Raw genomic sequence first — 22,238 nt, 5'->3', positions numbered from 1 at the left:
CTCTTCAGAGCCTTCTCATCTGAGCATCCCCAGGCTTTTGCTCCTGTGAGGCTTGTAAGATATACCAGAGTTGAAGTCATCTTTAAAGAAGGTTTTCCTAGACTGGGGAAAGGGGCCAGTGGATAATTTCCTTGTCACACTGTTCAGTCCCTGGTTCTTGTGTAAGCGCCAGCTGCCATGGCATGTGTCTATAAACCCAGCCCCTCCTGGCACAGAGACAGGGACAGGCTAATCCTTGAAGCTCACTAGTCTCACATCCCAGTCAAATCAGTGAGCTCCAGGTTCAGTGAAAGATTCTGTGTCAAAAACCAAGGTCAGGGAATGTACTCGGGGTTTGACCTCTGGCCTCCACACACAAGTACTCGAATGCACACACCCATATGAGCACATGTGTACACAGGAAGGGCAAACAATTGAGCAAGCAAATTACATTTCCCTTGTACAGCGCATTGTGCACAACGTCACTCCAGACAGGAGCTTGTGCCCTGAGGTCCTAAACCAACCCCTTCCTCCACTCTCACAGAACTCATTCTTCTAGAACTCCCACCCCCATTTCTTCCATGTAGATCACTGATTTTTTTTTTCACAGTACCTCGGAGGTCTTCCCACATTCGTACGCAGAGCTCTGAATCACACATTTTCCTTACTACATAATATTCCACTATTCAGATGTGCTGTCCACCACACTGTGGAGAACGTTTACAGTCTCCGATGTGTTTGCTGTTCACCTGACAGCATTATGGTGACTTTCCCTCTCACCTCCTCAGACCCAAGAACAGAACTTTCCAGAATTGGGGCGTGACTCAGTGGGAGAGGATACTTTTCTCCTCTGCTTGAGGTCCTAGGTTCCATCCTCAGCACCAGGAACAAAATCCTTCCCTCCAGGGAAGCTCCTAGGAGCTGAGACTGTGCTTGGTCTCCAAGTGTGCTGCTACATTGCTCCCAGAGGCTGTGCAGTCCACTCTGGCCTGGCTTCACGTTCCCAAAGGCCCGAGGTCTTGTGGGTGGTGACAGACAGGGAAGCCTTCACGTGGGGCACCTTCCCACTCTTCACTGTGCTGGTGGTGTGGAAGTCCCGGGAGGGCTCCCTTGTTCCCTGTCCTGTGCCCCCCGAGGTCAGAGAACCTTCTAGATCCACGGGCAGACACCTCCCTTCCAGGCCTGTGCAGCCTTATGTAGGAGGCAAGACAGGGGCAGGCTTCCCGGCCCTGACCACCTCTAAAGAGAGGTGAGCATTTAGTAGGAGCTCCTGGGGAGACCCAGAAGGGAGGTTTGGGGGTACAGTGGTGAGCTCCACCCTTCCCAGATGTTTGGGGGCAGGAACAGGACAGGAAGGCAAGTCCAGATGGTCCACCCCCGTGTCTGGTCTCACCCTCCTTTACTCAGACACACAAAGGGTGTAGGTTGAAGGAAAGGAGGAGAGAGGAAGAAAGGAAAAGCTAGGAAGACAAAAATAGCTCTGCTGTAAAAGACCAGCCACAGACCAGTGCGCCCAGCCTGCCCAACAATGAGTGTGCTTTGCAGGCTAACAGGGACTTTTCAGGCAAAATACCAGCTCCCAGGAGACCAATGCCCAGCCAGGAGCCAGCACCTCCTCATGTCTCCTCCCTTTGCCTCCTACCCACAGGCTGCACCTAGCCACACTTCCCTAAGTGCCAAGCCCTTCCCAGCTGAAAGGTCTCCCAAGGCTGGTCTCACAGGCGCCCTTCGCCCACACCACAGCTCCTGCCAGGTTGACCAGTCCTTCCACTCACGATGCCACCTTTACCCCTTCCCCAAGTTCATGGCCAGCTGAACCCCGGTGGTTCCCGTAAGTCCTCACACAGACCTGGAGCTCAGGCGTGTACCTGCTGGGTGCTTACTCCTGCACATTGCCCCATCTGCCCCTTCCCTGTGCCCTCACTCATGTTCCTCAACCCCAGCATGCTTGATGAGCACTCTGCACTTGCTCGGTACCAGCTGGGCTGTGTGCGGCTTAGTTCTGTAAGACATGGGGCTAGCAAACCCTGGGACTGGAATAGGGGCTCCTGGAAAGAGATTTGGGGGTCTCAGGGAGGAAGGAGAAGCCTGATTATTTTTTTCAGTTTCTGGAAAATGTTATGATAAAATGCACAATGCAAGGCTTTCATTGCATTAACTTGCATCTGTGGTGCTGGGGCTAAACTCAGAGCCTTGCATGTGCTGGGCAAGTCCTTACCGCTGAGCTGCAGAGGGCTTGGTCTTCTAAGCATGTACAGCTCAGTGGTATGAAGCACACCAGGTTTGTGTAGCCTCCTTCTGTAGCTCTTAACAGATGCTCCATCTTAATTAAACACCCCTTCTCCGACCCCTGGTGTATACTCCACGGCTTTCTGTCTCTGTGGATGTGAGGAGTGGATGGTGTTGCCTCTTATGACTACCAGCCTGGTTCACCTCAGGAGTCCCTTTTCACTCTCCTGTCTCAGCTTTCATCTGTACACTGGGTGACTTCTGCCTTCTGACTCAACTGTGACCCAACTGTGAACAGTGAGGCTGTCCTTCACAGCCTCTGTGTCACCAAGTCTGTATCAGAAGTGGGGCTGCTCCACTGTGCGCCCATTCTGACTTTACTTTTCATTAGGTTTGTGCATGTGTGTGTCTGTGCGTGCATGCATGTGCATGGGCACAGCTCCTGCGGAAGGAACATCAGAAATCTCCACATGCCAAGGCCTGTAGGGAGGGCTGGCCAGCGACACGTGGTGCTAGGGAAGGGGATGTCCGGGGAGGTCTTCCTAATGCCCTCACATGTGCCCATCTCCTTGGCCTCCGCATGACCCTGCACACCCTCACCTCCTCCCTGATCCAGGCCTTGTCTCCATGTCCACACAACGGCCCATGCTCAGTGCCAGCCTGAGCCCTGGGGGTATGACCCTGGGAGGTCCTCCTCTGTCCTTCACTGGCATTATCACATCTCTCCAGATGTCCCAGTTGTCCCCTCTGTAAATGGGGCATTTCCCAAGTCCTGGCTCCTTCCCAGTTCCTTCTCGCATCTGCATCCTTAGCTTCACAGTTGCAGCCTTCTGGGCCCATAGGTCCGGAGAGCTCGCCGGCTCCCTCTTACTCTGGTGCGCCTGATGTGAGTGGTGAAGGCTGATTCTTGCTATGTCACACTTTATCGCTTCATCTCAGCCACACACCAAATACAGTCAAGCGGTGCCCAGCCTTTGCCCAGACACAGTAAGGATAACAAAGCCGAGTGCTGCCTGCCCTGAAGCCACCCCAGGACCTTTGCACTTGCCATTTCCTCCCCTCTCTACCCGCTAAAGTGCCAAACGTCACTTCCTGATGTTCTTGCTACAGCATTCCTGCCCATTTCCTGATCCTGGAACTGTGTCCTTGTATCTCTGCCCACTTGTGCGAGTGGCTTTTCCCTCCCCCAGCAGCCCTGGTGTGTAAAATAGCCATTGTTATCTACGGATCTACAGAGGAGTAACTGAACACACTAGCTTGCATCCCTGCACTTGATGAAGGCACACCTCTGCACATGGCAGGTTCATGGAGGGAAGACACCAGACAACTCCCTCCGTACAGCGGTGCTGCCGAGGCTGGGTCTCTTGGCCCCCAGGAACCTGCTATAACAGCAGGGACATTCTGAGGCAATGTGGAGTCCCCGGAGGACTCACTGGGTCCAGAAGTACTTAGGGTCCTGGGTATCATACATCAGTGTTGAGCTTAGAGGCAGGTAGGGCAGGGAGCCAGGCAGGAGGATGCTAAGGGTCCCCTACCTAGTGACCCCAGCTGTTTGATTGTGCCTCGGGTCACAGTGCTCCTTATTCCCTCCTTCCTGGTGTTATGCAGTGGTCTCCTGGGTACCCAGTGTGCATAGGAAACACCCACAACTCCTCCGTGCCTGTTAGACAACCAGCTCCCAGACCCCGCCCCAGGCCCCAGGCAGATGGCACAATGCCATGCTGCCTGCTATCTCTGTGCACTCACTGAAGGTCAGCGTCAGCAGCGCCCTCAGCTCTGTGAGATGGCAATGAGGCTCCCAGCCTCGGAAGTTCCTAGCCTCACCTTTAGACTAAGCTTGGCATGCCCATCCTACCAACTGCTCTGTGTGTGTGTCCCCCGGTCCAGCAATGGCTGGCTGTGGGGCAGGACGGCCTTGGTGCTGTGTGTGAGCTGTGCATATCCGAGAAGGTATTTGAGGCTTGGGGTGGGGTATGTGGGTGGTAGAGGAGCAGGGGTCAGGGTGGGGGAACTGTCCTCATAAGAGAATCGGTCATGGTTACCTGAGGTTAGGGTTTCTACTGCTGTCAAAAAAAAAAAAAAAAAAAAAAAAAAAAGCGCTGACCAAAAGCAACTTGGGGAGGAAAGGGTTTATTTCAGCTGGCAGCTTGTAGTCTTCATCCAGGGAAGTCAGGGCAGGAACTCAAGGCAGGAGTTTGGAGGCAGGAGCTGATACAGAGGCCGTGGAGGATGCTGCTTACTGGCTTGTTCCCCATGGCTTGTTCAGCCTGCTTTCTTATCCAATCCAGAACCACCAGCCCAGGGTGGGACCACCCACAGGGGGCTGAGCTCTCCCACATCAATCATGAAGAAAATGGACAGGCTTGTCTACAGGCCAATCTGGTGGGGATTTTTTTTTTCCAGTTGAAGTTCCCTCTCCCAAATTGACTCTAACTTGTGTCATGTTGACACAGAACTAGCCAGCACGCATGGGAAGGTGAAGCAGCATCTACAGGAGGCAGGAGCCAACAGAACAACACTGTAGACACCTACTGGCTTTTGAGGAACCTTCTAGAGCTGAAGTGAGATGCAGAGACAAGACAGCTGAGAGCTGATTCCTCCTGCTGCCTGCATGGGGTGCTTGCAAGTTAGTCATAGCCACTGCCCTAGGATTCCAGAAAATAGCATGTTGGACAGGGCATTTAGGAGCGCTAGCTTTATAACCATGTTGAGAACATTTAACATGAAGCCTGTCCTCTTGGTGTCTGTCTGTGATGGATGGGTACAGAAAATATGGGAGATACACACACACACACACACACACACACACACACACACACACAGAGAGAGAGAGAGAGAGAGAGAGACAGAGAGAGAGACAGAGAGAGAGACAGAGAGAGAGACAGAGAGACAGACAGAGAGAGAGAGAGAGAGAGAGAGAGAGAGAGAGAGAGAGAGAGAGAGAGAGAGAGAGAACACACAATAGAATATGGAGACAACAATAGAGCTCACTAGGTGAGGGCACCTGCTGCCAAACCTGACAGCCTGAGTTTGATTCCTAGGTCCCACATGATGGAAGGAGAGAATTTTCTCCCACAAGTTGTTCCCTAACTTGCGTGGGCACACACACACACAGAGAGACACAAATTTAACAGAGGAATCATATTCAGCCCTTAAGAAGATCCTGCCAATTCTAGAAGTGAACGGCATCAGAGGACATTTTGCTAAGTGAAGGAGTCAGGCACAGAGGCCACCCTGTGGGATTTCACTTACACATAGCATCTCGTCTAACCGTGGATGTAGTGGGTAGAAGGTGGTTCCCCAGGGGCTGAGTGAAGGAGAGGTGGGCAGCTGCTTGGTGGGTGTAGGTGTCGGGGACACCAGAGCCCTGTCCTGTCTCCTGAGAAGGAATTGAAAGGCACCTGGGCTCACTTCCGGGCCTTCAGCAGATCAGTAATAACATCTGCAGTAAACAGTGGTCACCTTGGACAGGGAGTTCCAAGATGCCACTTGGTCACTACAGGTCCATCACAGACTGCAGCCAGACACAGGGCCTCCCAGAGTTTTCAGGCAGCTTCCTCCTCTGCACATCACTGGAAGCCATGCGTCTCTTCTGGCTTTTCCCTTCCCTGGTCCTGCAGGCACTGCTCCTCTTCAGCAGCCCCCTCCCTCTCCGTGTGGCAGTGGGGATGAGCACCAAGACACTTCCCTAGCTTGTCTCTGAATGTTTTAGTAGCACTGAAGGCTTTTCTGCTGGATCTGTATCTCAGGGGGAGGCCTGTGTTGTCCCAAACAAGAGTTCCGGGGAAGTTGGGGACAGAGACCCCTGGAACCATCTGACTGCCTGTCAGACGTGACCTTGGAACATTTCGGCAGCCCCATGACAGACCCTCCACTCGCTGAAGACCTGTAAAATGTCCAGACATGAGCCCTTCCTGTTCTGTGAGTGGCTTATGCTGTGGGCAGCCGTGCACCAGAACAGGTTATCATGAGGAAATTCAGGGCAGGTGACCTCTTTGCTGGGTCTTAGAATCTTGGGGTCCTTAAGATTGGATACTGAGGAGAAGCTTGTGTTGTTTCTAGGCAAACCATCCTAAGGGACAGCCCCATCTGGGGCCTCTTGCCTGTGTCACAGCAGAGTGCCAATCAGGCTTGCCTTTCAAAACTGCGCTCTCTAGGACATGTCCATTCGTGTCTTATGTCATTCCTGTGGGACAGCCTCTGGCATAATACCTCCCTCTTAATAATAAAGGGCCCCAAAGCCATTTGTAACAAGCCATTTCGCATCCTTATTTCCACATCACAGAGTAAACCAGGCAGCACTTACATGGGCTAGTGCTGGGGCCCAATTGGTAGAGCATTTGCCTAGCATGCTTGAGGCTGGATTTACATCTTTTTAAGTGCCTGTTGGGTCTAGTTGAGGAAGAGATGAGTAGGCCCTCCTGGTCCCCTCTCTTCTTGCTCATTGCCAGTACCAACTTCATGGAGGCTTCTAGACTCCCACAGATACTTAGGAAAAGGAGGATCCCTACCTTGACATCTGGGGAAACTAAGGCTCAGAGACAGAACCAGTGCTCTAGACTCTTCCTCAGCCCTGCTGTTTAATGAGATTGACTTGAGGAAGGTCTGGCCCTGAGTGGCTGAGCTTAAAAACAGCTGATTTGTCTGGGGAGAGCTGAGGAGAGGCAGGACTGGCTGTCCCTGGGGACATCCCTGGAGAGGGGCAGGCAGCTGCTTGATGTCAACACTCAAACCAGGGTCTGGGCAATACCATGTGCAGGCCCTTGTGCCCCAACCCCATGCTCCTGGGAGGAGCCCTGTTCCCAGAAGCATGTCCCTGGACACTGCCTTCAGCCTCCAAGTTCACTTCCTGGTTAAGTAAACATCTGTTAAATGGCCCAGTTGGGCCCCACCCAGAAGCAGCTTTGGAGGAGAACCTGGGGCACCAAGTCTGGCAGGCCTTCCTAGTGAAGACACATCCATCATTATGCTGAAGCATAGTGGCCTGTGTGTCCCACCCTGAGTCTGCCCGTCTGGCAGTAGGGACGTGCAGAGTTGTTCATGCCTGGGACCTTCCAGAAGCCTGCTCCTGAGCCTCTGAAATCCTAACAATGGTGATGACGACAACTTCAAAAGTCTGGGAAGAGAGCGACCTCTCCCATCCATCACCATGTCCCTGTGGTGAGGAGTGCACACTCTGTTGTCCAGGTGAGGCAACCAAGGCATGTGACCAGCCAGTCACATGGTCACAGTGCTGCCCACAGCCTTGGGAGAGAATCGGGCACGAGCCTCTTCACAGCTCTGTGGTGGTTGTCCTGAGGGTCAGGGAGGAGAAGGAGTTGAGTCTCAGGGACCAGCCTGGCCAGTCCTGGAGTGCCTGACCCAGCCAGGTGCCACACAGGAACATTCACCACCTAGAACCAGTATAGGCATGCGCAGTTCACTGGGTGCAGTGCAGTGGGCTGACCTGGGATATTTTGACTTTATAATGGGCTTATCAGGGCATCAAAAATGTGTGTGTGTGTGTGTGTGTGTGTGTGTGTGTGTGTGTGTGTGTGTACATGTTTAGTTTTAGTTTTGTTTGGAGATGGGCTCTCTCTATGTTTCCCAGGCTGGCCCCAAACTCCTGGGCTCAAGTGATCCTCTTCCTCTAACTAGGACTTGCCACTACCTCTGGCTTAAATACTGGCTTAACAGTATCCTGGACTTAAGGTGGGCGTCTTAGACTCAGCCTGAGTATCAGGGGAGGGTGTGCGCCTAGCCATGCTGGCTCTCTATTGGTGCTTGAACATTGGAGCTGGACCTCGGGTGAAATCTTGGCTATGCGAAGGGTGGAGGTTCATCTGTGCCTCAGTTTCCACATCTGCAAATAAAGGCAATTAAAATAGCTGGATTCCAGGAACTAGCAGGTATACATAGGTCAGACCTATGCTTAGCAGTTCCTGAGTACCCCTACCTGGGAGCTGCTATGCCATTATTATTCCTGTTGGCAGTTGGGGCTCAGAGAGAAGCACAGGTACGAGAACAGGAAGAGGCAGGGTGGAGATTTGAACCCAGAGCAGAGACTCTCAACTAACAGGTGAATTACTGGCCTGCCAAAGACTGAGACCAGTCTGGCTCCTGTCCTCATTTTATAAGGGGACAGACAGCTTTAGGTCTCCTGTCTGCCTGTCTGTGGATGCTTTGCCATGTATCCCCTAGGCTGCCAAGGCCTGCCCTGGACAGATGCATCTTCCCTTGCAAGGGTTTCCCACCTGCTGGATTCTGTTAGAGCCTCTCCCTTGAGAGCCCAACACTAGTCCTGAAGACACAGATGGGATGTGAGTTAGTTTGGTTCCCTTGGGAGAGAAGAGACCAGCAAGGGCCAGAGGCTTCCCCTGGCCTCTCAGTGCTCTCTCCTGTCTTCACACTCCGGCTGGAGATACAATGTGCTACAGAAGGAAGACTGAACTAGGCCAGCTTCTGCCCTGGTATGATGGCCACAGGGATTTAAACTTCCAGGAAGCCACTAGGGACCGGCAGCTGGGGAAAGGCTGTGTTTATTTGGCACCTAATCCATTCCAGACACTGTATCTGCTTTTATCAGCATGGGACGTCTGCCTGGCAGTGACTGGAGATATTTTCAGTATCACTGGGGATTGGGATGTGCTGTCATCCTGCAGACAGGAGCCATGCCTGCTGTTGACTATCCTAAGACACATAGGAAAGCACCTTTTGGCAAAAACCAATGTTGTGACCCAAGAGCAGAGAATGACTTCTGCCATTCTCTAGGTTAGAGCTGTGATGGTTAATACTGAAAACTCGACAGGATCTGGAATCGCCTAGAAACAAACTTCTGGGCATGTCTCAGGGAGTTTCTAGGTTGGGCAGAGTTGAGGAGTTGAGTAGGGTGGGTCATTATCCTATTGTCTGACATCTTGAAATCTCTAAGGAGAAAGTGAGCTGAACTCCAGCACCCACCTTTCTCTGCTCCTTGACCATGGATACAATGTGACCAGCTGCCATGTCCCCCACCCCCACCCCACCCCATGCCCTCCATGATGGACTGGTAACTGTGAGCCCTTCCTTCTTAAGTCACCTCTGTCAGGTGTTTTGTGACAGCAATGAGAAAAGTGAACAACACAGATGCCTGTAGAGACTACTGTGTCAGTGTGGCCACCGAATGGAGTCCTGAAAGAGTCAGAAAGTAGGATGAGAAGATGTGGGGAAAGGCATTGCAAGAAGAGGAAAGAGTGTGTGCTAAGACCCGGAGGCAGGGGGGCATCATCAGCAGGACACGTATAAGGAATTGTCGATGTTTTTCTCTGTATATCAGTTGAAAGACCAAGGCAGGCATGCTTGTAGACTCTCCACAGTGTGTCAGATCCTTGCATTGCTGTGCGAAATTAATGACCGAAGAAAGTGAATGTCTTGTTCAATGAGTGAGAGTCAGAGACAGGAAGCAACTTAATTCCAGAACTATGGGTTGACCGTACACTGTGCCTGCTGTAGGCAGCCCTCCAGTTTCTCATATAGTGACCCAACAGGGGACCAATAGGGTTAGAAGCACACGAAGTTTAAGCTCTAAGGGCATGTATAGGTTGCCCTGTCTGCATAGGGGAAATTAAGGCTTGTTTCCAGAAAGACACTCTAGAGGATGCCCTCGTACAGAGACAACAGGTTGTCAGGACTGGTGGGACAGGGAGCTGGAGCCAAACTCGTGCCAGCGTCACAGGGGCATTTACTGAGCACTGTGTCAGGCGCCTTGCAGGACATTTGTTCTGCAGCTTTCTGGGTAGATACTTTTCATGCCCACATGCACGGATGAGGAAACCAAGGTTCAATGAATCATTTGCTAACGATCACACTGGTTGTACAAACCAGACCCACCTCCGACAGCAAGGTCACTTTTGGGGTTGTCTTTTCAGCTACCAACCCTGCTTATCACTGTTTCCCTCCCCCAACAGGGTGAAGGACAGTCTAGAGCCTTTGTCATCGCTCAGGAGCTGCTGTCTTCAGAGAAGGCGTGAGTGCCCATGGCTTATACGCTAAGCCCCGCCCCTCCTAGCATGTCCAGGATGCAGTTAATGCAGACCCGTGCCTCCTTCCTTCCACAGATACGTGCAGATGCTGCAGCACTTAAGCCTGGTGAGTTCATCGTTTTGATCGTCTCCAACTGTCCCTTTACAGGGCTGGGCTCTGAGAGGCAGAGATCAGGGAGCAGACAGGGGTGACTACATTTACAGGCTTGGTGGCTCAGGCTCTGGGCCAGGCTTTTCAGGGAAGCCTGGTCTGTTGACGGGTGTACTGGGCAGGATGCCTCCCTGCCTGGGTGGGGTGGGAGCTCTGGCAGAAGGCTTTGAGGATAGATGGGGATATTGAGGGCAGTCTGTGTGTGTGTGTGTTTCTGTCATGCTGGGGATGGAACCTATGGCTCACACCGTGCCAGGCGAGCGAGCAGGCCACCACTGCGCCCAAACTCCATACATGTGTCTTATATTTGGGTTCTTATATGGAGCGTGATGTGCCCGCATAATGACAGTCGTCCGGGAATCAAGGGGTTTTCTCAGTCACTCTGGTCTCCTCCTTTCTAGGAGCTTTCCAGCGACAAATGCAAGAAGAAATCATTGAGGGTACAGGGGAAGCCGTGGTTGTGGAGAATCTGGGCAGGCTTCCCTGAGGAGATGGCTCTGGTTCAGGCTGGGTCCCAGGGAAGGTTGCACACAGCAAAGATGAGAGACAGCTCTCCCAAGTGTCTGAGGAGCCACAGCCCCACCACAGTTCTCTGTTCAACTCTTACAATGTCAGAGCCACCTGTGGTTACTTTGGACACTTAGCAGGTCGTGATGTGTAAGCTCAGAGGAAGTGACTAGGCCCAGGTCACACAGAGGTGGAGCCAAGACAGAGATGGGTTTCCTAACATGCACACCACTCTTCTCATGTATGATCCATTCTGCAGAGCAGAGCGCCATTTCCCAGTGTCCTGCATGAAGCCAGGTCTCTGGGTGAGCCGGTTAAATACCATGCTGCTGTGCTGTCCCCATGTGAACAGAGAACAGAACAACAGTCCTCTGATTTAGCATGGACAGCCCTTTGGGATTCCAGTTCTCTGTGTTATTGAAACTGAAAGTCCCCAAGACTTAAGTATCCCAGCCCTTCCCCCTTCACTCCTGAAAGGTAATTGAGCAGGGCAGAGAAGGATGGAGCCCTGAATTCTGCTCCCTCGCCCGCTCCTGCCTGGCAGCTTCACACAGGCTGGGAGCTTTTGTTTTATGAGACAGCTGTGTGAGTTTGTAGTGCTTCCTGCCAGGTGGAGAGAGGCTGGAGCTGCTGCAGTCCACAGTGCCATCCTGGGCTGGGAAAGGCAGTAAATCGCAGTGCAGAAGCTGTTTTCTGGAACTGTCCTGCTGAACGTTTATCTCATCAGAGCTGTGTGGACAGAGGTGGCAGAAACCCCACCGCATGGCTCCAAGCCAGGGATGCTGGTCTTCAAGCAGACCACAGACTTACAGGATGCAGCATCCTGCTTGCTAAGGCTGGCGAGTTCTCCCTCAAAACTCTTCATCCTGCTAGAAAGGTCCCTGAGGTTATCGTGCTCGAGGAGGGAAAGGGGCTTCTGGTTTGCAAGCTTGGGATTCAGTCTTACACTTGACAAAGGGTCAATAGGGCTAGTGTAGGGGCCAAGGCAAGGTTAAGTCATCCAGCTTGATTCCTGCTACTTGGGGACCTGGTTCTGGAAGTCTCTCGATTGAGAATTGTTTTTCTATTTTTGAATCTTTGTGAAGAAAGACAAAGATAAGCATGAGCTTTAAAGACCCTTGCGGTCCACAAAGCCTAGAACTTTGTTTTGCTGGCCCTTGACTAAGGTAGTCTTCCGTCCTTCTGAGCCCAGTCATCAAAGCCTTCCTGCACATCCATCGGTGTCCTACCTAGCCAGCTGACTTTGGCCGCCCATCTCCCTCTCATCTGCACAGCACCAAATGCCACACCCACATGGCCATCCACCACTCTTCACCCACTACTCCATTATCTATCTCAGTAATCTAACCATTGGTGTACTACTCCACCCCTCTACCTCTGAGCCATCGACTCACTAATCCATACCTCCTTTCATTCATTCATCCATCCATCCATCTGTCTGCCCATCCATCCACCCTTCCCTTCTTTCCCCATTCACCCATTCATCTCCTCCTTTATCCATTTACCCATCCATCCATCCATCCATCCATCCATCCATCCATCCATCCATCCTTCCCTCCCTTCCCCATTCATTGTCAATCCATTTGCTAGTGAATCTGTCAATTCATTCATTCTTCCCAAATACCCACTTCTCATTCTCTCCCCTTCTCCATTATAGACTGTTTGGTTTCCATTGTTACTGAAATAGACCTTGGAGCTCCAAAGATGAAAAAGTCCCCAAATTTGCTCCTGAGTAGGTCTCAGTGTGCTGTGTGTGTGTGTGTGTGTCCTAAACACGTGTGTGTGTGTGTGTGTGTGTGTGTGTGTGTGTGTAGGCCTAAAGTTGAGTCATTTTCCATCTTTTATTTATTGAGAGAGACCCTCTCACTGAACCCCATGCTTACCAATTCTGGCTATTCTTGCTAGCTGGTTCACCCTGGGGATCCCTTGTCTTCTGCTTCTCAAGTGCTGGGATTACAAATGACTGTGGCAGCTGCTCAGCTTTCATGTGGGCTCCAGAGATCCAAATCCTAGTCTTCAGGCTGCACCATCCGCGTTTTACCCAGGAGCCATTTTCCCAGCCTGACAAATGTCATTTTTGTTAAAGGAGAGGATGAAGGTGAGAAGATGCCACACTTAACGTCTCTCGGCATAAGTAGAATTTGCACAGCTGTGTTTTGGTGTAGCATCTGCAGGGGCGTGATGAGAGCAGCCTTTCCACTTTGGAATCCAGGCAGAGGAGAGGTGCCCTGAACGTGGACTTAGGGAGGGATTCTACCATGTGCAGAAGGTGGGACAGTCAGCCTGGGCAGGTGCATGGAGCCTAAAGATGTGTGACATGGGGGTTGAATGGCATATCAGCTGTGTGCTTAGCTGTGGCTGTTTTGAAGAGGCAAAAGGCCAAAATGAGGGTTGGGAAAGGACTCAAACACCAGGATGAGCAGGTTGCAAAGCTCTAACAATGCCATCTGGGGGCTTACGGTTCTCCTCTTGTATGCTGAGTTGGTGTTTGTCACCTTTGTCTCTGTTTACTCATTTATAATGAAATCTCACCTAGGAGAGGCTGACAGTTCCTCCCAGGGGTCCCTCCTTTGGACAAAGTCTAGTCTCTAGACTGCCAGTGGGGAGCAAATGGGAAAGTGGCTGCTGTCAGGTCCTCTGAGAGAAGTCCTGGAACCCAGAAGAGATGGTGTCTGGCCCATGCACCCATGGCACCTCTTTCTACACTTCCGCACTCCATCTTTCCTCTCTGCCTTCTGCCTGCCCCTAAGGTGCTATGGGGTGTCTTGCAGCCTGTGCCTCCTCTTCCATTGGTTCATAAGTTCCACTGCTTGATTGACAGTGTCTTCTCTTCACTCAGCCCCGGAGTCACTAGGGAACAAGCATGTCCAGGACTCAGGGATATGGAGTAGCATGCTACTGCGCTCACAGACCCTCAGTGAGGTCCCATTGTCGTCTTGTTTTCAGACCCCCTGTCGCAGAGATTTTCACAAGACTTCGTGAAGGACTCATCTCTGCTCAGCACATCTGGGCCCTAACCCAGAAGAGTCAAAAGCCAGCAGTAACTTGATAGCTGGGGACTGCAGTCTCCCGTAGGTGTCTTCTAGCTCACGTCTGGTGGCTACTGTCTGGAGCCTTGGCTGGGCCTATGGCCAACAAACTTACCTATGCCCTCTCCCTGTGGTATCCAAATAGGCGAGACAGGGCTTCCTCCCAGCCAGTGGCTGGGTGCCAAGAGTGATTGTCCCAAGAGAAAGCCCAGAGGAAGTGCGTGCCATTTTTATGGCCCAGGCTTGGAAGTCACGTAGCGCCACTTCCGCCGTACTCCACTAGTGGAGACAGTTACAGAGGTCCACCCAAGTTCAAGGGCAAGGGATATAATCTGTACCCGCTCAGTGGGAGGATTATCAGGCACACATTGCATAAATATCCTGTAGGAGATACCGCTGTGGTCATTTTTGGAAAGCATAACTCACCATAGACGCCTTTTCAAAATCATTTTGTGTCTCTTAGGAACTGTGTTTGATTCCCAGTAACAAAACTTTAAATATGGCAGCATAACTGACTTAGAGGTTATGCTCTTGTGGAGTAGATCCAGGAGGAGGAGCTCTCAGTTAAGCACATCTCAGCTCAGAAGGTGCATTGGTTCCTCATGAACATGGATAGCCGCTGTACCCCTAACCTCATACCCATATCCCATTCAACCCCCACGTCATATAGCTTTCAGGCAGAAAGAAAAGGAAGGAGAAAGACAAGTTTCTGACTCCCAGCAGGAGCTGGTTCCCGTGAAGACGCCTAGGGAACCACTCGACAGCTTCTTCCTGTTGTTTGTCAGTGCCTCAGGGGAAGCCAGAGCAAATAGGAGTTGGTGGTCAAAGCTAAGTATGACTCACTGGCTCTACTCCTTTGTGTCATTATGAAGCTCAGCTGGGGAGGGGACAGTAGGTGTCCCAGAAGAGTCCTTCCTGTTCCCAGTCAGCTAGGTTTGGGAGGGTCTCCTGCTCTACCCAGACAGAATCTGTGCAGAGGTGAGAAGAGCTTCCTTCAGGGTAGCGCTTTGGCAGCTTCCGCTTCTCTTAGCATTTGGCAGCAGTCAGTGTTGGCAGCAGAAGCAGGTGGACCCCCCTCCCCCCACAGTGCTACTCCCCTGCCTCAGGTCAGATCTCTGGATTAGACCTATGAAGTGGAAGTGGGTGTTGTCAGGTTTCAGACTGAAGAGATTGACCCAGTGGTTAAGAACACCCGTTGCTCTTGAAGAGGAACCTGGGGTTCAATTCCCAGCACCGTGTTGGTGTTCACAGCTGTCTGTAATTCTAGTTCCTGGGGATCCTATGCCCTCTTCTGGCCACTGCATGAGCATGCTATACAGACTACAAGCATTCCTACACATACAATAAACAGAAATCTTGGAGGAGGGGAGGAGGAGGAGGAGGAGGAGGAGGAGGAGGAGGAGGAGGAGGAGGAGGAGGAGGAGGAGGAGGAGGAGGGAGGAGGAGGGGGAGGAGGAAGGAGGAGGAGGAGGGGAAGGAGGAATGGGGAAGGAAGGAGGGATCATAAAAAGGCAGGCGAGATAAAATTGTGCCTCAGGAGAGTTAGAGGCTCACAGCCACAGGCAGCCATGACAAGGCCCTGAGGTGGAAGAATGTTAGGAGAGATAGCCATCACATAAGTGTAATCATGGACCTGAAGGAAGAGAGACAGATCCTTCAGTTCTTCAGTTCCGAGAATATAGGAGAGTTTTCATGTTGTACCATGGGCAGCATCAGCAGGGAGGGGAGCCTTCAATCTCCTAGGACAAGGGAGTTTTGACTCTTGTGCGTTTGAGGAACGTGTGGTAAGAGGTAAGTTCCAAAATCCAGCCTGTGCGCTAGAAGCCAATGAGGCACTGATAAGTTTAGCTGTGACACAAGGCTGACTAGGATCTGGGCAGTAGGAAGGGATAGACATTATATGCAGATGCTGTGGGCAGGGAGAGAACTCAACTCTCTGAGAATTGAAAGCTCACAGCTGCTCTCTGCTCTTGGCCCTCAGAGGGAGACTACAGAGGCTGTAGCTTGTCTTTGGGGACAGGGAGCAGCAGTACATAGCTGATGTGTAATCTGACACTGGGGAATTCTCACCTCTGGGCCAGCAACTTTGGTCACACCTCCTGGGCCCTGGAATTCCCCAGGTCTTGTCAGTGGCAGGTGTGATAACTGCAGCACAGTGTATCTAAGACTCTTCACTGTTAAGGTCACCAATACTGCTGCTGCCACCATTACGGTTGGTCACTCCCACTGCCCCTTCAAACTGCTGCTTTGCTGACACTCTCACAGGTGATGTGCAGCTCCAAGCTCTGCCATTTCTGTGTCTCTATCTCTTCTGCTGCTCTTGAAGCCTAAAGCCAAGGGTACCATCAGATCACCACCATTTCTAGGGCTCAGCCTCACAGCCCACTCTTCGAGACGGCTAGCTGAGCACTGCCTCTCTCTGCCTTACAGGTGGGGCATCACAGGAGGGCATTTCTAGTGGCTCTTCAGTGAGCTGGCCAGTCCGTTTCTATAGCCAGAGAGGTGTTTGCACCAACCACAGCAGACCACCATGTAAACGGATAATTGTGTTTACGCCAGTCACAGCAGCCTGTAAACCCAGGGAAGGTTCTCGATTTTTGGCATGCTAGAAAATGGTACAGGGTCTGACAGTACTCACGGGACATGTAATTGGGAAAGTCCTTGGTAAACTTGAAGACACAGCTTAAGACTGTTGTGGTTGTGGCTGTGGCTGCATGTACAGGAGCTCAACTTGTGTAGCCACGATCACCCCGTGGCTTCCTCATGGGGTCTTTGGAGGGCTGGCCATTTGACTGACAGTTCTCTGCTCAAGGTACCTGGGACACTGGGAAAGAGCCCACCACCAATCAGGGTGTCAAGTCTGTTTACAGGAAAATAAACAGCAATAGGACTTAAAATCCGACCTTGTTGCAAGCGTTGTTTTAGCCATGTTTAGTGCGCTTTCCACTGCCCAACAACCCAAGGATACGTGGGTTCCCCTTACCTGTCTCATCCCCATAGCTTAATAAACAGCTTCTGAGTCACAGGGTCTCCACAGTTACCAGCTCTCCCACTCTGCTCCAAAGCCTCAGTGATGGGTAGAAGAGTTTCCAAGGGCAGGTGGCCAGACCTTCCTCTCCAATACTGTCTCACTCTTCTTACTGCCCCTGGTACCTTCCTGGCTGGCACTCCCCCCACCCCATGCATTTGTTCCAGTGGGTCTGCAGAATTCTTTCTAACCTGAGCCCTCCTTTACAACACAGCATTGTTTGGCTTCCTCATGTTTGTGGTTCCCCAGACTCCCACTGCTGCTGGTTTCCTGGTTCTGTGGTGGGAAGATGCATTTCTCTGGCTTTCCTAGATGGATCGGGACTTGTGTTACAGCCTAGCACAAGGCCACCATGAGTTGGGGGCTGCGCCATTTGTCATTTTTACTTGGCTCTGGTGTGGCTCTGCTCCCATCTCTGTTTGGGCTCTATGTTGCTTGAGCCCTCTGAGGTCAGTGCATCTCGGGCTGGGCATCTTTCCCATGCTCTCTCTCATGGAGAGTGGGTGGCCTGAAAGGAAGCAATGCCTAGAGGGGACGCCATGAACACAGGACACATGAAGTATCCAGCCCAGCTTTCCAGGTGTAGGGGAAGGAGTCTCAGAGGAAGGTATATCAGTAGCCAGGGAAGGACGCCTCACTAGAGCAGGGATCAGCATGTGCACAGGCCCTAAGGCCTGCGGGGTGAGCATGTTGGGAACTGAGAGATGTTCCCAGCCGGGTGGAGGAAAACTGAGAAAGCTGAGGCCAGCAGGAAAAGGGAAGGTAGAGAGCCTCATGCCATGTGAAGCTTCGTCCTGAGCGTCTGAGAAGCTGCTGGTGACTCTAGGAAGAAGTGCTGTGGCATGCTGGATAAGGCCTTAGTGACTATCTATGTGGTGAGGGGCTGGGCTGATCCCAGAGAGTTATGGGGATGGGGCTGTGCAGTGGCCATGCAAGCAGAGCAGACATTCTATGAGGTGAAGGACTCCAGAGGAAGGCCCAAGGATGGTGGGCACCAGACATGGCTGGGGAAGTGGCGTGGTCTCTCCAGGGAAGACATGGGTGAACCAGGGCTTGGGTTCCCTGGGCAGGATAGAGGTTTTGGCTGAGGCCACAAGGAGATATGTGATTCAGGATTGGTAGGTCCCCAACTGAGAACACTGTCCCCTCTCTCAGGTGGTGTGAACTGCAATGAAGTATCTGTAACTTCCTGGACAGGGCTGATCCCTCAGGTGACCCTCTCAGGGTACTCAAGGCAAACTTGGGGTCTGCAGAACTCTGATGTCAGGACATTTATGAGTTTACTTATCAGAATGTGACACTGTCTCCCCATCCATTTGTTCTTCTAGCCAGCTCCTCCTCCTCCACAGGCCAAATCATTGTCCAAGGTGACAAGCATGACAAGCATGAGTGGCTGCTATGTGCCAACCCTTCACATGTTGTCTCGTTTGGTTGCACATCATATATCTGTAAGAGATAGCAGGGTACAGGTCCAGACATTTCATCTCAGAGAATGAGTGACTTTCCCTGGGTCACACAGCAGGGAAAGTAGTGCCAGGGCTTTCTGACTACACAGCCCTGGGAAGGAAAGTGGTGGCACCCCTGTGACCTGTAGAGATAGTGTCAGGGAAGACTTTCTGAGAAGCAGAGACAAACCTGAGGGGGACAACTCCTGAGGGTGTGGAGACACTGAACGATCTAGGAAGTCTCTTCATGTTATGTCAGCTCTCAAAGGGACTCAGAGCCCTGGTGACTCAGGTGGGCAGGCATAGGGAAGAAAGTTAAGGAAGGATGCCCTAATGAGGTTGAGTGGCATTAGGAAATCTGGGGAACAAAGGTTAACACAGACCATCTCCTACTTATCTTGCCTCCCTGCCCATGGACACTATTAGAATTTTTTTTAATTTTCATTGTGGTTATTTCGAGACAGGATCTCACTATGTTGCTCAAGCTGCCCTTGAACTCATGATCTCCTACCTCAGCCTCCTAATGTGTGTTCCACTGTATCCTACTAGGAAATACGTACTAACTGAACAGAGGAAAACCTCCTTCTATCTTTTGAGTCTTGCTGTCTCCTCAAGGCATAATGAGATCACGGACATCTTGGGAGTTTTAGGGGGTATATATTTTAGCTCAACAAGGAACCATGATAGCTCTCTACATGGTTAGCGAGGGATGAAGCAGAAGCCACGGGAGAGGCCTATGGAGAAGGCCTGGCCTGAGCAGGTGCTATGACCTTCTGTTTGTTCATGCTGTGCTGCCCTTCCTCCATGACCCTGATCTCTGAGGCAGTAGGTAACCCTTGGAGGGTTATAAAAAAAAAAGAGGGGGAAGTGCCATATTCCAATTTGGCCTCCATTCCTCAGGGGACTCAGAATATTGCTTTCGAAAATATTCTTGTAGCTTGCCTGTACTTAGTGAATTAACTTTAACAATAGAGCTCATGTTTGTGTGCAAGACAGACAGACATCCCATCATTCCAAAATATTTCTGTCCCTGCCAATGACAGAGGTCACCAGGATATGTGCCTTAGCACTCCAGGCCTTCAGGTTTGTGTTTTCTATAAATGTGCCTGTTCTGGACATTTCATTTAAGTGGAACCTTAAACTAGAGTCTTGTGGTTGGTCTCTTTCCCTGGCATATGCTGTCAGAGTTCCCCCATCTTGGCATGTGTTGGTTCTTCATCCATTTAAAGCTGAGCAGTAACCCTTTGTTGATGAGCCACAGTCTGTACCTTTACCAGAGGATGGATGTTTGTGCTCTTACTTGTGTGGTAGTAAGCTGCAGGAAGCATGTGTGTCTACAGTTCTCTTGGGCTCGATCCTGGGTCTCCCAGTGACTCTGTAACCTTTTGAGGAGCCATATAGTTTTTCCTAGAGTCTATTTCCGTTCACCCTAGATTAAAAGGGCAACAATAGATAGACCAAAGAAATGATTTCATCACCCAAGTCTTCAAGTCCTGCTTGCTGAATCAATGAGTCTGTTAGAGTTACTTAAAGGAAAATGGCTGACTTGTGGTTGGTTTCTTTCCCCACAAATTTTTAGTGATCAGCTGCATCACTACAAATTCCCACCCTAGAGTAGGAGATGGCTCTTGGAAGCCATGTCTCCTGTGTAGCTTGCAGATAGATAGCTTTAGCACTGAAGGGTCTTCTCTCCCTGTCCATCATTTACAGCTGTCCGGTGGCTTAGATAGCCTCGGCTCTACTTTCTTGGGAGCTCTGAGTCTTTGTTTCTTGAATTCGAAAGTTGTATGAGGCTCTTGCAGAAGAGAATGGCCCAGTTCAGGGGATGCAAGTACACATCCTCATCCCACAGGCCTCCACATTCTCTACTCCTTGTAATGCCAGTCACTGGGAGCCTGTGACAGCTGGCCTGGCAGGTGCAGGTTTGGTTTTGCATATTTTCCTAAGGACACATGGTACAGATCGTGTTTTCTTGAGCTCCTTGACCATCTGTATATGACTCTTCAGAGACTTGCCTTTTAAAACCTTTTGCCCAGTTTTCTGTTGGGTGGTTAGTCTTTTTTTTTTTTCTTTTGTAACCCTGTAAATTAACCACTATCAAACAGGATTTATAAACATTTTCTCTCATTCTTTAGGTCTTCTTTATTCCCTTTTCAAGCTCTATCCATCCATCTATCCATCCATCTATCCATCCATCTATCCATCCATCTGTCCATCCATCTGTCCATCCATCTATATTAGGTGGAACCCAGTATCTTAAGTGTGCTAGACAAGTGCTCTACCACTGAGCCATGTCCCAGTCCTCCTCTTTCCCCTCTTAATACTGGTCATGGTGAATAAGAAAGCAATCTAAGAAAGCGATGAGGAGCAAGCCAATAAGCAGCACTCCTCCATGGCCTCTGTTTCAGTTCCTGCCTCCAGGTTCCAACCGAAAGTTCTAAGTTTAAAGAAACCCTTTCCTCCCCAAGTTGCTTCTGGTCGTAGTTTTTTCACAGTAATAGAAAAAAACTAGAACAGGTGACAGAAAGTGGTCTTCAAATCATGCATGGCAAGGGATAGCAGCAGCTAATGGTAAAGTAATGTTTTAGCCATGTCCTTCGAGAAAAGCTATGAGTTTTCTCTGCCCTCCCCCATCCTTATATGCTGTGAGTTAATGCCTGTGTGAGGTCTAGGAGAAAGTGAAAAAGGGTGTGTCAGGCTCCTTCTTACCTTGGACTAGACAAGAAGAGAAGTCAGGAGCAGGACGGTTCACAGCTGCCCGACACAAACTCCTCTGTGCCTCTGTGAGTTCTGTATCATTGCACTTGGGGATCACGGGCACCTGTTATCGCTCTCTCTCTCTCTTTCTCTCTCTCTCTCTCTCTCTCTCTCTCTCTCTCTCTCTCTTTCTCTCTCTCTCTCTCTGTGTGTGTGTGTGTGTGTGTGTGTGTGTGTGTGTTGGGGGGGGCTTCTCATGTAGCCTAAACTGGCCCTAAACTCTATGTAACCCAAGATAACCTTGAACTTCTGATCTACTGTTTCTTTTATTTTTAAATTTTAAAAGTATACTTTAGTGTGTGTGTGTTTGTATGTGTCTGAGTGTTATGAGTGTGTATGCACACATACACACCCATGTCACTGCACACATGTGGAGGTCCAAGGGCAACTAATGGGAGTCAGTTTTTTTCTTCCAGTCTGTGGGTCTCAGGGATTGAACTTGTCAGGCTTGGCAGCACTAAGCCATCTCATTGGTCCTGCTCTGGAGTCCTTTTTCAAGAACTAGAAAGCAAGGACTTTGCATTTCCTTAGGGAAGGAATCACTGACTAATTCCCTGTCTTGTAAAAGAAGGGCACCAGTAGAGTCACCACAGCATGGCACTGCTCTGTGTGAACATAGCAAAGACAACCCTGTACCAAGTGGCTTCAATTTGGCCTTCCTGGTCCACAGGTGACAGTGTGGAGCCAATGACACTGGCCTCAGATTTTGCAGTTGCCTCTGTACAGGTCAGGGATCTGGAGCCTCAAGGGCCCTCCATGGGTAACAGGCCTCTGGGGTTGCAGGATTTCCATGGAGCCGTCCTGAGGGCCTTGGAGAACATAGAGCAAGAGGGCAGAGAGCCACTGGCCCAGGAGGAGCTGCATCAGGGCCTACGGGAGCTCCCAGCTATCTGTGACCTTCACCAGGGCATCCTGGAGAGCCTGGAGCAGAGGCTGGGGGATTGGTGAGCAGCCTGGGGTCCCACACCCCACTTATGCCACCTAGGGGTGGGGGGACAGACAAAAACCTCCACAAATACAAAATGCTGTCTCCGGGTGACAAACAGGGAGCCCAGCGACAGGTGGTAAGTTGTGTGTACCCCAAGCGAAACAGCCTTTAGAACCCCTCCTCTC

At 51.0% G+C, this 22,238-nt stretch overlaps 1 protein-coding gene across 1 annotated transcript in view; it reads left to right on the top strand.

Annotated features, from left to right (window-relative positions):
- The window catches only part of Fgd5 (FYVE, RhoGEF and PH domain containing 5), an 88,649-nt gene that overhangs the window by 39,467 nt on the left and 26,944 nt on the right, over positions 1 to 22,238 (top strand). The window contains exons 3-5 of the mRNA XM_032906081.1: positions 10,134 to 10,192; positions 10,284 to 10,314; positions 21,909 to 22,069. Of these exons, the coding sequence (XP_032761972.1) occupies positions 10,134 to 10,192; positions 10,284 to 10,314; positions 21,909 to 22,069 (251 nt within the window). The remainder of the gene's footprint in view (positions 1 to 10,133; positions 10,193 to 10,283; positions 10,315 to 21,908; positions 22,070 to 22,238) is intronic.

The sequence above is a fragment of the Rattus rattus genome, chromosome 6, assembly GCF_011064425.1.
Source record: "Rattus rattus isolate New Zealand chromosome 6, Rrattus_CSIRO_v1, whole genome shotgun sequence".
NCBI lineage: Eukaryota > Metazoa > Chordata > Mammalia > Rodentia > Muridae > Rattus > Rattus rattus.
The sequence above is the reverse complement of the archived record's forward strand: the minus strand, read 5'-3'. Positions and strand labels throughout refer to the sequence as shown.